Consider the following 12,703-nt stretch of genomic DNA (forward strand, 5'->3'; position numbering starts at 1 on the left):
CTTTATGCACCAAGAGCTTGTAACACTTCAAAGAGAAAGGAAAAATTGAAATCACATCATATGACACCTTTAAGATAAACGTCATTCAAGTTTGTTTGAGCTAACATAATAATGATACGAATAAGCTACATTTTTATGTATTGTTATATTGTTGGTCTTACTATGCAGCACAAATAATTTTAGTAATATCTGTTAAAACAACTCCGTCATTCAAGTTTGTTTGAGCTAACATAATAATGAAACGAATAAGCTACATTTTTATGTATTGTTATATTGTTGGTCTTACTATGCAGCACAAATAATTTTAGTAATATCTGTTAAAACAACTCTTAGGCTGATGATACACAAGAGGCAACTTTTTTAGCATTTTTGCTGGGAAACTTTTTTTTTAGCAATGTTGCTTGGGCACTTTCCCATTGAGAATAGGTAGCAAATTTCTATCTGGATACTTTAGATCGGTCGTGGGACCTGTCTCACCTGGTTGCCCGTTGACGGCAATATTGCCCCATGTATCATATCATCAGACTTACACACTCAGTTACCGAAACAACCCCGTTGGCTCCCCCAGCGGGGTCAGGGTCAGTGCTGCCAAGTCCGCGGTTTTCCCAATAACGTGATATTTTGCCCCTAAAATGCGAATTTTACCAAGAGAACCCCACCAAAAACGTGCATTTTACCCCACCGGAATGCGATTTTTGCCAGTGGATCCCCCTCGAAACGCGATTGGGCAGGTTTTGTTGTGAAAACCTGGCAGAGCAAGGTGCGTAGCCAGCGGGACAATTACTTTAATTAGTGTTCAGTCACAGAACGGACTAGTCTTCGTGGTAGGAATAGACTTAACAGTACATTAGGGTGGTAAGACACACTCACACTGTTCTGGCAAGTTTGGTCAACCTTGTGAGTTCAGTCGACCGTTGCTTTTAGTGCCGAGGACACAATGTGTCCGTGTTGTTAGGGCGAGATTGTGTGTTTGGACCATAGGTTTTGACAGGTGCTCTCTTATCTCATGTTGTCAGGTGTTTATTATATTGTAAAAAATAATGTCTAAAAGTTTTTATTTGAGTTCTTATGTAAGTGTGTGTTTGTCCAGTCAGTTTGACCACAATCTCCCAATCCATGGCAAGCAATTTAAAAGTTGTTCTTTTAATCTAACGAGTATCTTTTTTGATGTTACTTATTTTTTTAATTACTAATAACTCAATAGAGACTAGTATAAATTTAGTGCAAGCTAATACTTATTCATTGCATACTAGCACTTATTAGTTGCTACTAGTCACTATCCCAATTAACAATTACTTATTACAGGTTTGCTGATAGCAAATTGCTGTTGTTCCATCTAAATCTATTGGGATATGTGGCTTATGTCAGATTAGTATGTACTAGTTCTTGCTGGTCCCTGTTCCAGTTTTACTAGTAGCTATTCATGGACTCCAATGATTATGCCAGTATGAGACACTACAGTAGTATCTATTCCAGTTGTTAATATGTCTTATCTTAGTGGTTATAATTACTTCTGTGTTGTCATATTTAATAATAACTAGTATGGTTGTTTTGTAGTTCAGTTTAAAAAAATGACTAGTAAGTTTTGAAAAGTTAGTAGTGCCACTTGGAAATCACACTACTAGTGTTTAATAAACAGGTACTTGTGTCTGTTCGAATAGTACTAGAAAAACAGGAATGGATACTACTTTGAGAAGTTACAAGAAACAAAAGAAAATGTCTTCATAAATAATGCATAGTTACTAGTAAAACTGGATTAGATGCTAGTTGGAACTTGGAAGTGTGAATAACTGATATCAGAACCACAGATCCCTATAGAATTCAGTGGAAAAACTTGCAGTTTGTTCACCAGTAACAAGAGAATAGAGACTATTGGCAAAGGAGAACATACTTTTGACTAATATATTGGATACTAGTTACTATTGGTACAAGTGCAATTAATTGAAAAAAAAAGTGCTTACACAAAAATATACTAGTTTGTATAAAGGAATAAGTGCTAAAGTGGCTTGCCATTGTAATGTATCAATAAAAATTAAATGAAAGCCATTCTTGATCCTGAACTTATTTTCGCTCTGTCTTGTAAACAAACTGACGATCACTTATCTTGGATTCCAAACTTCACATCCACATGACAAGATCATGTTTGAGGAAATTAAATATTGACTGTTCTCAAAAAATAAGTTAAATCAAATACCAAGCCACACATATGATAAATAAGATAACTACTCAACCTGTCTCAAACAGTGAGCCTTTATCTCAACTGTGATGTAAGACGTAAGGGCAGTTTTACAGGCATTATAGGCAAGATTACCTTAAAATCTATACAGAAGATATTTATAACTTTATGCTGCTGCAGTCTGATATGCAAATCTAATATTGGTCTCAAACCTAGTAACCGGTCTACCTAGACATGCATATGATGCCCAAAATTTGTCTAGGTAGGCAGTTCAATCTCAGGCATAGCCTTTCTTGTTGATTTCTATGTATAGAAACAGTTATTCAGCACCAGAGGAATGTAGATGTGGTTTACAATATGTTTGTTCGTGTTTCTCTTGTGTTAATCATTATGGATGACACTATAAACAAGAACCTGGTCATACTCACTCAACCAACTCAAAGATTTACAGGTCTGCTTTATAATGCTGGTAACGGTGGAGGTAAAATGTGGTTTGTATAAAAAGGCGGTGGCCGGCGGCAGTGTTTGGAAAACCTGTTTGCAAACGGTCATTATTTTGCAATTCCCTTTAGCCATTTTCCTTTTGGGCAGTGGCGAACAAATTACAAATGGCTGCTTTAAAAGTATGAGCAAACGTTTTTAACACCGCTTTAAAAAAAAAAAAAACCGATAGTAAGCCACAGCGAATGTATTCCTGTATTTTGTTTCATGCTATTTGCACTTATTAAAACATTTTACATACCATCCTCAGGACATGCAGAACGTTTTCTTGGCACCATGTAACGTTCTTGGTTCATTTCCGCACTGTCTGTGCTGGGCCGCCATTACAAAATTTTATTGTCCGTGCTGGGCCGTAATTACAATCGAATATTAATAGTCTACATTAATAACAACGTTCACTGATATGCTCTATTAAGACTTGATACATTGTATACTGCGGTATTTTAGTCATAAAACCATTAATTGTGAAGCAGTTCTCTCACGCGTTAGTTCTCGTCACACAACTCACGGCTGCAACAACAGCAAGGAATATTTCTGTAAAATCGATTGGTTTACTTAGTTGTGATACAATAATCTCCTTACCTCACAAAGTAGCTGCTGTTTTGTAGGGTTTGCAAATGTAAATGTGTAGTTATTGTCTCTAGTCGTTCATCTAAAGCTTTCTAATGTAACGGTTGCGACTCGAGGAGGCGTCGTCTGATTGGTCGCCTCTGCCTGGAAAACGTGATGCGATTGGCTACAAAATTAACTCATTACAAACGCTAAAGATAGATAGATAGATAGATAGATAGATAGTTCAGCTGTTTATAGTATGATATGAATCTTTTCTGCAATAGCAAAACAAAAAATAAGATATGATCATGTTTTGCAATTCCCTGAAATATGATATAATTTTGTTTGAAATGGGTAATGCTATGCCTTCCTTTTAATTGTTCATATTGTGTTAACTTTTCATCAATAAAAACAGAAAAAAACTGTTTTTATAAATAACATTGTTTATTGTCACTTGATGCAAGAATGCAGTATACTTGGCTTTTGATAATTTTCTACAGCAGTTATAAATCCAGAATGAAAAAATGTTTTAGAACAAAACATAAAAGCAGTATATTCCTGTTTTACAAAAATAAACAAAACTTTTGTACATTCAGTAAATGTCCTAAGCAGTCTTATGACTTTGCACAACTTTCAAGTTTATGTAGGTTTAAACTGACAAATTACAACATTGAACATTTAAGATAGTAAATATACTACCCATACAGTAAACATACTTCAAGTTTTAAACATTGACGTTAAGCTACAAGGAAAGACCAAAAACAACTTCTGGGCACTTTACCGTTGTTATAATTTTTATACATATGCACATGTTCTGCTTTTATTATTCCCAACTTTCGGTTATTTTCTAGTTAAACATCTTGCTCAGTCTTTGACCAAGTTTACTGTCCAAGTCCTTTAATCTGTTGTTCACTTGTTTCAGAGCAGTGCGAGCTGATTCAGAATCAGGTTGGAGTTCCAGAATCTTTCCAAAGGCCATGCGAGATTCCTCCAGTTCGCCCAGCTGCAGGCAAGCTTGCCCAAGTTGGTACCAGGCCTTAGTGCTCTTTGGGTTCAGCTCAGTGGCCTTGATACTGCTGTCTCTGGACTTACCAAGCTGGCCTGACTTGAGTTGGCATAAAGAAAGATTGCAGTGAAGTTCTGCTTTTACAGTTTTGTACTCTTCTTCAGTTGGAATGGAGACATCAGCACATTCTGCCTGCTCATTTTCTTTATCAAAGCATGGTGTCAAAGCTGCATCATCATCATCCTCTCCATCCACACCTTCTTTAAACGTCTCGTCCACTGGCTTTCTTCTTGTCTTGCCATTTAAAGTTATTGCCAGCTTCACCGCTCTGCAGTAGCAGTCTGTCGCACCCCAGATATCGCCATTCCCAAATCGCTGACCACCCCTTTGCTTGTGAGACAGCACCCAAGTCCATTTCTCTCCAGGTGTCATCTGCCAAGACTCCTGTCCAGGGGTTAAAGAGTGAAGCTGGACTGTAAAGCAGTCAGACTGCTGAGACGATCCCTGCTCTGTTGTATTTTCAGTCTGTGTACCATTAGCATCACTGCCTGCTGCTTTAGAGTTCTTTGCATTCCAGGCACTTATTGTAAACTGCACAAAAAACAAAACAAAAAAGTTTATAGATGAGATGTGTTTTCCCATGATAAACATACAGTGCTGGTAAATTAGTAACAAAATGTAGTTCTTTACTGAACACAAATTACATGTTGAAGCTTGTAGTTAGTAACGTAATCCATTACATTTAAATAATATAATCTGTCTACTGTTTGATTACTTTTACATTTTTTTTGACCTAACTCGTTTATTACATTGATTTGAGTAGGATGATCTTGAACCATATAGATATAAAAGTACAAAGAAAAAGAAAATGTATTCCATTCTTTGTTATCTACAAATTTAAGTAAGTTAAACATTATATTACATCAGGTTTTCCTAAACTGGGGTTTATGAAGGAGTGAAGCTAATAATTAATTAAATCTTAAAAATGTTAAATTGAAAGAAATAAAATAATTTTTTAAAATAAAATCAATCAAATTAAATGAATGAAACATTAAATATTTTATTTGTTTATGCTGTGAGGTCTCTCCATTTTCTGTGTAATTATGCTTGACTAGTGTGTATTTGTGCAATTCCACAAAACTGGAAAACTTTCTTAATATATACACTACCAGTCAAAAGTTTTTGGACAGTAAAATTTTTCATGTTTTTTTAAAGAAGTCTCTTCTGCTCACCAAGCCTGCATTTATTTGATCCGAAGTACAGCAAAAACAGTCAAATATTTTCTATTAGAATATATTTTAAAATGTAATTTATTCCTGTGATTTTAAAGCTGAATTTTTAGCATCATTACTCCAGTCACATGATCCTTCAGAAATCATTCTAATATTCTGATTTGCTGCTCAGAAAACATTTATTATTATTATTATTATGTTAAATACAGCTGAGTAGAATTTTTTCAGGTTTCTTTGATGAATAGAAAGTTCAGAAGAACAGCATTTATCTAAAATAAAATATTTTGTAACATTAACAATGTCTTTATCATCACTTTTGATCAATCTTTGATCAAATCTTCTAAAGCATCTTTGCTAAAAAAAATAGTTTTAATTTCTATAATTTCTTTCCTAAAAAAATTATATTGACTCCAAGCTTTTGAATGGTATAGTGTATAATGTTACAAAAGCTTTTTATTTCATATAAATGCTGATCTTTGGATCTTTCTATTCATCAAAGAATCCTGAAAGAAATGTACTCAACTGTTTTAAATATTGATAATAATAATAATAATAATAATAAAAGTTTCTTGAACAGAAAATCAGCATATTAGAAGGATTTCTGAAGGACACTGACACTGAGGACTGTAGTAATGATGCTCAAAATTTAGGTTTGATCACAGGAATAAATTACATTTTAAAATATTTTCAAATTGAAAGCAGTTATTTAAAATAGTAAAAATATTTCACAATTTTACTTTTTTTTGCCATATTTTGGATCAAATAAATCCAGGTTTGGTGAGCAAGAGAATTCTTAAAAAAAAAACATTAAAAATCTTACTGTTCAAAAACCTTTTTTTTTTTAGAAAAGAAGATAGATAGATAGATAGATAGATAGATAGTAAAGAATTAGGGAGAATCAATGAATTTTGAATGACTGCCACTGTGAATATTAAGTAATCATGTCATCAATAAAAATTTAATTAGTCTGAATATGAGTATTTTAAAACGTAATATAATGTAATTACACAGTATTACTTTTTGGAATTTGATTATGTAATCCAGATAAAATCAGTTACAACCCAGCACTGTATGCATAATATAGTTAATATATGTCAGCTTTTCTGTAAGTTACATTACCATATACAGTGAAAAGTATATTACATTTTATGATTAAGTAACAATTTCTCTGTAATTTTTTTAGAAAAAATAATATGATTTTGATTTAGGGTGAAAAAATATATTTAATTTAACAATTAATTTAATAAACAGTAAAATACTGTTAAAATTCTCCAGGTCCAAACCTGCTTCTGGAGGGCCAACGTCCCCAACACATCTACCTGGAAACTTCTAATAAGCCAGGACTGTGGGAACCCAGACAATTGTTGAAAGAATCGCCTCGACTAGCTGTGTCAGGTGGGATTCAGCTTAAACTCTGCAGGACAGTGGCCCTCCAGGAGCAGGATTGGACACCCCTGGTCTAAGTCTATATTTTAGCTTTGCCCTCACCTCACACATCTCTCCAGCCCTCATCCCTTCCAGGCAGCCCTCTGTAATGTCACACTGCCCTTCGCCCATGCGCAACAAGCACCACTCATCCAGTGGAAGCTGCAGCACAGAGTCCTGCGAGCGGGGGTATGAGGTAGCTTGCCCGCTAGAATCAACGCTGGCTGTTGATTCCTGCTCTTGAGAAGCAGTACGTAGTGTGTTTCCCTCCATGACAGTACTTCGCTGCACCTTGACCTTACATAGTGAGCCCATCATCGGCGTGATGTCCCCTCGTTTTCTTTCTCCAAGCCACCTTCGGCACACCTCCCACAGACCACCGGGACACACGGAGATCCACGACGTCTCACCTGGAACAGGCACTTGGACTGTTGTCATGATGATGGGTTTTAAAAGACCTGAACATAACGAAAACAATTAAATGCAGACTAACTTTACATGGGTGTTGCCTATCAAAGCACTGTGATGCAAAGTCTTCGTTTTAAACCTAGCGCATCTATAGCCTCAAATTGCATGCGTTTTTAAAATAGAACACATTTGCAATGACACTTCACAATTTATTATATCACACATTTGTGAACTCGTGTACCTACTTAAGTGCTCGTTGTCGCTGTGAGAGTCTCTTCTTCTACAGCAAATATGTCACAATGAACTGAAGGTCTTCCATCGCCCTCTAAAGGTGCGGCGTGTGAAGTTTACATTTGTACACTGATACTGCTATAGATGTCTCTCTTTGGTGCAATCCGAGGTGTCAATAACTACATGCAAAGTTTCCTTTAATGAAGTTTCAATATGCCCTGGTACAATCATGACTAATTAACGATATGTATACTCTAGAGTACAAAGAAATATATAATACTGTATGCAAAGATAAATGTGCAAAAGCTTAAAATTATAAACCAATGCTTTCAGAATTCTGTCTGAAAGAGTAGCCTATAGACTACAGCTTTATCAATGGAAACTTGCAAATATTATCAACAGACTTTTCTGACATTGGTTTTTAAACCTATATTTTAAAGAAAACGTTATCTACAAGGAGTTTTAATGGGAAAATATCGTTACATTGTAAACCTTAACACAGAGAATTGTTAATTGTGATTTACCATATAAAATGAAAATCTTTATTTAATGAGACCACACTTAAAACCTCTATAAAATAAACAAGATATAATAGTTTAGGGTGAATATACAGTGGGTACGGAAAGTATTCAGACCCCCTTCAACCATGGTACTGAATGATTACCGTTCGTGGTATTTACATGGAAATACAAGGTACTTCAAAGAACAAAATACTTGTTTGTTGGTGTTTGGACTGAGCTGGGTAATGAGTGTCGTTCATGGCACAAGAATGCAAGAATGGCCTTTATGGCCAGAGGGGGCGCGCTTGATAGTATCGTCTCTCGACGCTGAGCTGTTTCCTGGGTGCATCCGCGTCACGCACAGACGGGCCAGTGCTGTGTGAGAGAGAGAGGCAGGGCTGGGGGCTGGGGCACAGTTTAGAGCACGTTCAGTTGACAGGCGTCGCCGTTGCTACTCGATTCCGATAACAACACAAGCGAAGGCACGGAGCTGTCGCGAGATACGCGCCTTTAACTGGATTAAGCCGAGAAAAGCCGTTTTGGACGGACCGAGCTGAAGGCGGATGAGCGCAGCCCGCGGGAGGGCAAGTGTGTTTCTGCGGCGGGGTCCAGTCAGCGAAAGATGAACAAAAACCACCGAGTGCCGAGCAAAACCAACTCAAAGATTTACAGGTCTGCTTTATAATGGACAAGCCATGCTTAGCTAGTGATGGCATTACAGCTGACTGAGTCTCAATCCTCCCTTTACATTGTTTTTTTTGTTTGTTTGTTTGTTGCCAAACCACTTCAGAACTTATTACAAATCATGAAAGAATTTAGGCTGTCTCTTTTGACTAGTTAGTATTCATTTAATTTTTGCATCAGATATTTTGCCCATGATTTTCCTTGCTTATAAATAGATTCACAACCCTCTACGGAGACCTTGGCAACTGAATCGCCATTGGCTAGTAAAATTTTTAGTTTACTCGCCAGACTGCTAGCTATATATATATAATTAATGAGCTACTGGATTCATGAATATTAATCAGGTTGTGTGCGTTCGCTCGAACTGATTTGCTGAAATCAAAACAGGGACGATAATAGGTGAGCGCCAGCCAATGAGATTGCCGGAAGCGATGTTTTTTTTTTACGTTTTTTAGTGCGCCTTCACACTAGAGTTCACGGTACGTCAAATACAGGTGCGTTGCACATCCATTCAGATGAACTGAAAAATATCACAGATAGCTTGTCAGAGAGTGAAGCTCTGAAGCGCTCAGTCAGAGTGTTCGGCGAGTGAAAATATATCTGAGCTAAACTTATACTTAGCCTCCAACTCACACACTGGCGAGTAAAATCTGAGAATTGATTAGCCATTGGCTAATATTAGACATCATTTAGTCGCCCAGAGTGAAGATTTATTCGCATATGCGAGTGATTTACTCGCAATGTAGAGGGTTGATTCATATTTTTTTTTATTGCTACTGATGCTGCTATTCTATATTTAGTTACTCTATCCTAAAATATAATTCTTGCTTCCCCTTAAAAGGATAGTTCGCCCAAAAATTAAGATTCTATTATTCTATTATTACTACACAAATGGAAATATTTTTAATGGTACACTGGTTGCTTTTTTCTATATGCACAATATACTGGCACCATATTATTCTTGGATATTAAATCTCTTGAAGAGTGGTTTCCCGTTAAGAGCGCATGTTGGAGTGAGTTTTGCATGTGTCAGCAGTTTTCAGTGTGTTTTAATCTTCCTTTTTTTAACAAACTAGTATAGATTTGTAATACCAGGTGTTTATCAGTTGTCAGCTAAAACCTGAAAATAACGGTTTAATATATTGTTTTAAAATATGGTTTAAAATATAAATTTTATCCACAATTTTAGTATCAATGCATTCCTACTTTTTTCCATGCACAATGAATAGTGACTGGAACTTTCAAGCTTTATAGATGAAGCAAAAGTACAAAAAAAATCAGAAATGAAGTCCATGCGACTTATATTTAGCCAGATTTATCAGTGAAAAATTTAAATTGGTCTGTTTCGTTGTTATTTTAGTATTATTTATTATACAATTATACTACGTGTTAATATTTTGATTTAGCATTTATTTTCATATTTTCAGTTTTAATATTAATTTTTGTGCAAGTTTTAGCTAGTAATTTTGTTATGTGCTTTTGTCCTACAAAGGCATTATTTATAATTTGCAAGATTTTTAGTTGAAGTTTTTCATCTAATAGGCAATTTGTATTTTATTTTATTTCAGCTTTATTTCAGTTAACGAAACTGATTTGTAATAGTTTTAGACAAGTTGAGTTCGTCTTGTTTTGCTGTGTACTGATGTATGTTCCATGTTGTTAGTTTGGAGCAGAATTCAGGCGTTTCTCTTTGGACCGGTCCAAGCCGGGACGCTTTGATGAGTTTTATGGCTTGCTGCAGCATGTGCACCGGATCCCCAACGTCGATCTGCTTGTGGGTTACGCCGATGTCCACGGGGACCTACTGCCAATCAACAACGATGACAACTACCATAAAGCAATCTCCATGGCAGCGCCCCTGCTCCGTCTCTTCTTGCAGCGGAAAGGTGAGGGTTGTGTTTTTGAAGTGGGTCATTGGTCAAACTTCAGCTCAGTGTGTACCATATGTTACACACTGTGTATTATGTGACACAATACCCTCTACATCCCTTATGGTCACAACACTCACAGTTGTAGTTAATTTGTCCATCTGTATGGTGAGAATTTATATGTAGTTATATAATATGCACAAATGTTTTGACTGATAACACATGTGGAAGCGATAGCTGCTTCAGGAAGCTGTCAGACCAGAAGTGGTGCTTTTGTTTATATATCAGTTATATCAGATTATAATGTGACAGGTTATGTAGTCCTGGAGGAAGTGAGTTGTGTTCAGTAACATGGCTGCTAGTTAGCGTGGTTAAGTCTAAATTCAGGTAAGTTTTCTTCATGTAATCCTAACTAACAGCTGTGTTTAATGTTCCAGTTTGCAGTGAACAAATGATTGCTCATTTTATTGATACTGTATCTTCCAGTTTAATTACAGCCGTGCGATTATGATATTTAAGACATTTCATAAGACCTAGTTTATTTCATGATCTCCCTTGATGCATTTTTCGTTAACTAATATGGCCAAGTGTTTCATAATTTGGGTTAAAAAGTCTTAAGACTTTGAGACTTTGAACCCTCGACTGAGCTCACTTGAAAGCAACAATATAAAGTTAAAGGTCTGAACTCTGAACTGGTGACAGTTCACAGTTGTTGTGTGCTTTTGGTGTGGGGTGCCCCACTCTAAGCTGTGTCTGTGTGCCATATGACCTGTAGATGGTAAGCCACTTTGTCAGGCGGAGATTAGAGGGGTCACTGTGCACAATGTGTGGCCTGCGTTTCAATTACACGGCGACGCTAGCTCCATGCTGTGACCTGTTGCTATGGCAGAATATGTGACACGGAAGTACATGAGGATCCACCCACTTTTTAACTTCACACTATATCTTGTCACGTATGTTTTAGTTCTTTGAATGTATGCCTGTGGATGTAGGGGGTAAGCAGACATTATTCCAAAGGCTAGATCTGATGTTGCACTAAATGCTACATAGATTCATAAACTTCTGTTTCAAAACCTTTCTTGCTTTCCACTGCTTATAAGACAATGGCATTCTGAGGCAATACCATGACTAAAAAGGAGTCTATAAATAGGTCCAGGTAAAATCAAGATATTTTGTGGTGATTTTAAAGGGGTTGTTAAAAAAAGAAAATTCTGTGATCACGCAAAAGAAGATATTTTGAAGAACAGTTGATGGTCCACTTTGACTTCCATAGTAAGTAAAAAAAATACTATGGAAATCAGTGGGGACCCTTAACTGTTTTCTTTACCCACATTCTTCAAAATATTTTATTTTGTGTTCAGTAGAAGGAAGAAATTTATACAGGTTTGTAACAACTTGATGGTGAGCACATGATGATGGACTTTTCATTTTTGGGTGAACTATCCCTTTTAAGGGAAATTCTGTTGAATGCTATCATCTAAGCATAGTAAACAAAGAATGATAACTATATAATTGTCCATACCAATGGATGACAAGTGCTTTAATATGCACAAGCTCTTTGAACCTGGTTGGTTTCTGATTGGCACTCAGTGTTTTTATCATTTATCAGCTGGACAATCTTTCTGAAAGTTATTCTTATTGTTCCTCTGTGCCTTTGTTCCTCTGTGGTTTGAACTTCCCTATTTTCATAGAAATTATTATTTTCAAACTTCATAGTTATCGAAGTCATTCAATTTCAATTTTCAATTCAATTTAAGTGTGCTTTATTGGCAGGACAAAAACTATACATTTGTATTGACAGCAATTGCAGCTGGGCTGCTTACAAATAGTGCCAGCCCTCTACGAACACCTTGGCAATTGAATCGCCATTGGCTAGTAACTTTTTTTGTTTACTCGCCAGACTGATAAATATATACATACATATATACACACACATACATACACACACATATATATATATATACACAGACACACATACAGACATATACATACACCAATATACACACACAAACATATACATACACACACACACACACACACACATATATACACATATACACACACACATACACATAAACATACACACATATACACATACACACATATATATATATATATAT

General features: G+C 36.0%; 2 protein-coding genes across 4 annotated transcripts in view; one reads left to right on the plus strand and one right to left on the minus strand.

Moving 5' to 3' along the window:
• Window positions 1–3,838: 3,838 nt before the first annotated feature.
• LOC107672039 (FK506-binding protein-like) lies at window positions 3,839–7,635 on the minus strand. 3 transcript variants are annotated; one of them, XM_016465118.1, is made up of 3 exons: window positions 7,546–7,634; window positions 6,956–7,302; window positions 3,839–4,826 (listed from the first exon to the last, which is right to left on the minus strand). In XM_016465118.1, the coding sequence occupies exons 2-3, from the start codon at window positions 7,208–7,210 to the stop codon at window positions 4,077–4,079; spliced, it is 1,005 nt and encodes a 334-aa protein (XP_016320604.1). In that variant the 5' UTR covers window positions 7,211–7,302; window positions 7,546–7,634; the 3' UTR covers window positions 3,839–4,076. The 3 variants fall into 3 exon arrangements, with proteins under 3 accessions (XP_016320604.1, XP_016320605.1, XP_016320603.1); XM_016465119.1 differs by lacking the exon at window positions 7,546–7,634 and adding an exon at window positions 7,386–7,493; XM_016465117.1 differs by having other exon boundaries at window positions 3,844–4,826; window positions 6,956–7,350; window positions 7,546–7,635.
• A 673-nt stretch (window positions 7,636–8,308) lies between these two features.
• The window catches only part of LOC107671939 (partitioning defective 6 homolog beta-like), an 18,743-nt gene continuing 14,348 nt past the window's right edge, over window positions 8,309–12,703 (plus strand). The window contains exons 1-2 of the mRNA XM_016464951.1: window positions 8,309–8,320; window positions 10,379–10,601. Of these exons, the coding sequence (XP_016320437.1) occupies window positions 8,309–8,320; window positions 10,379–10,601 (235 nt within the window). The remainder of the gene's footprint in view (window positions 8,321–10,378; window positions 10,602–12,703) is intronic.

Source organism: Sinocyclocheilus anshuiensis, unplaced genomic scaffold (genome assembly GCF_001515605.1).
Source record: "Sinocyclocheilus anshuiensis isolate Anshui unplaced genomic scaffold, SAMN03320099.WGS_v1.1 scaffold1053, whole genome shotgun sequence".
Lineage (NCBI taxonomy): Eukaryota > Metazoa > Chordata > Actinopteri > Cypriniformes > Cyprinidae > Sinocyclocheilus > Sinocyclocheilus anshuiensis.

Coding starts and splice junctions, on each gene's coding strand:
- LOC107672039 (XM_016465117.1), bottom strand. CDS start 7,330: ATGACAACAGTCCAAGTGCCTGTTCCAGGTGAGACGTCGTGGATCTCC. Junction 4,827..6,955: donor GGGCTGGAGAGATGTGTGAG/GTGAGGGCAAAG, acceptor TTTTTTGTGCAG/TTTACAATAAGTGCCTGGAA.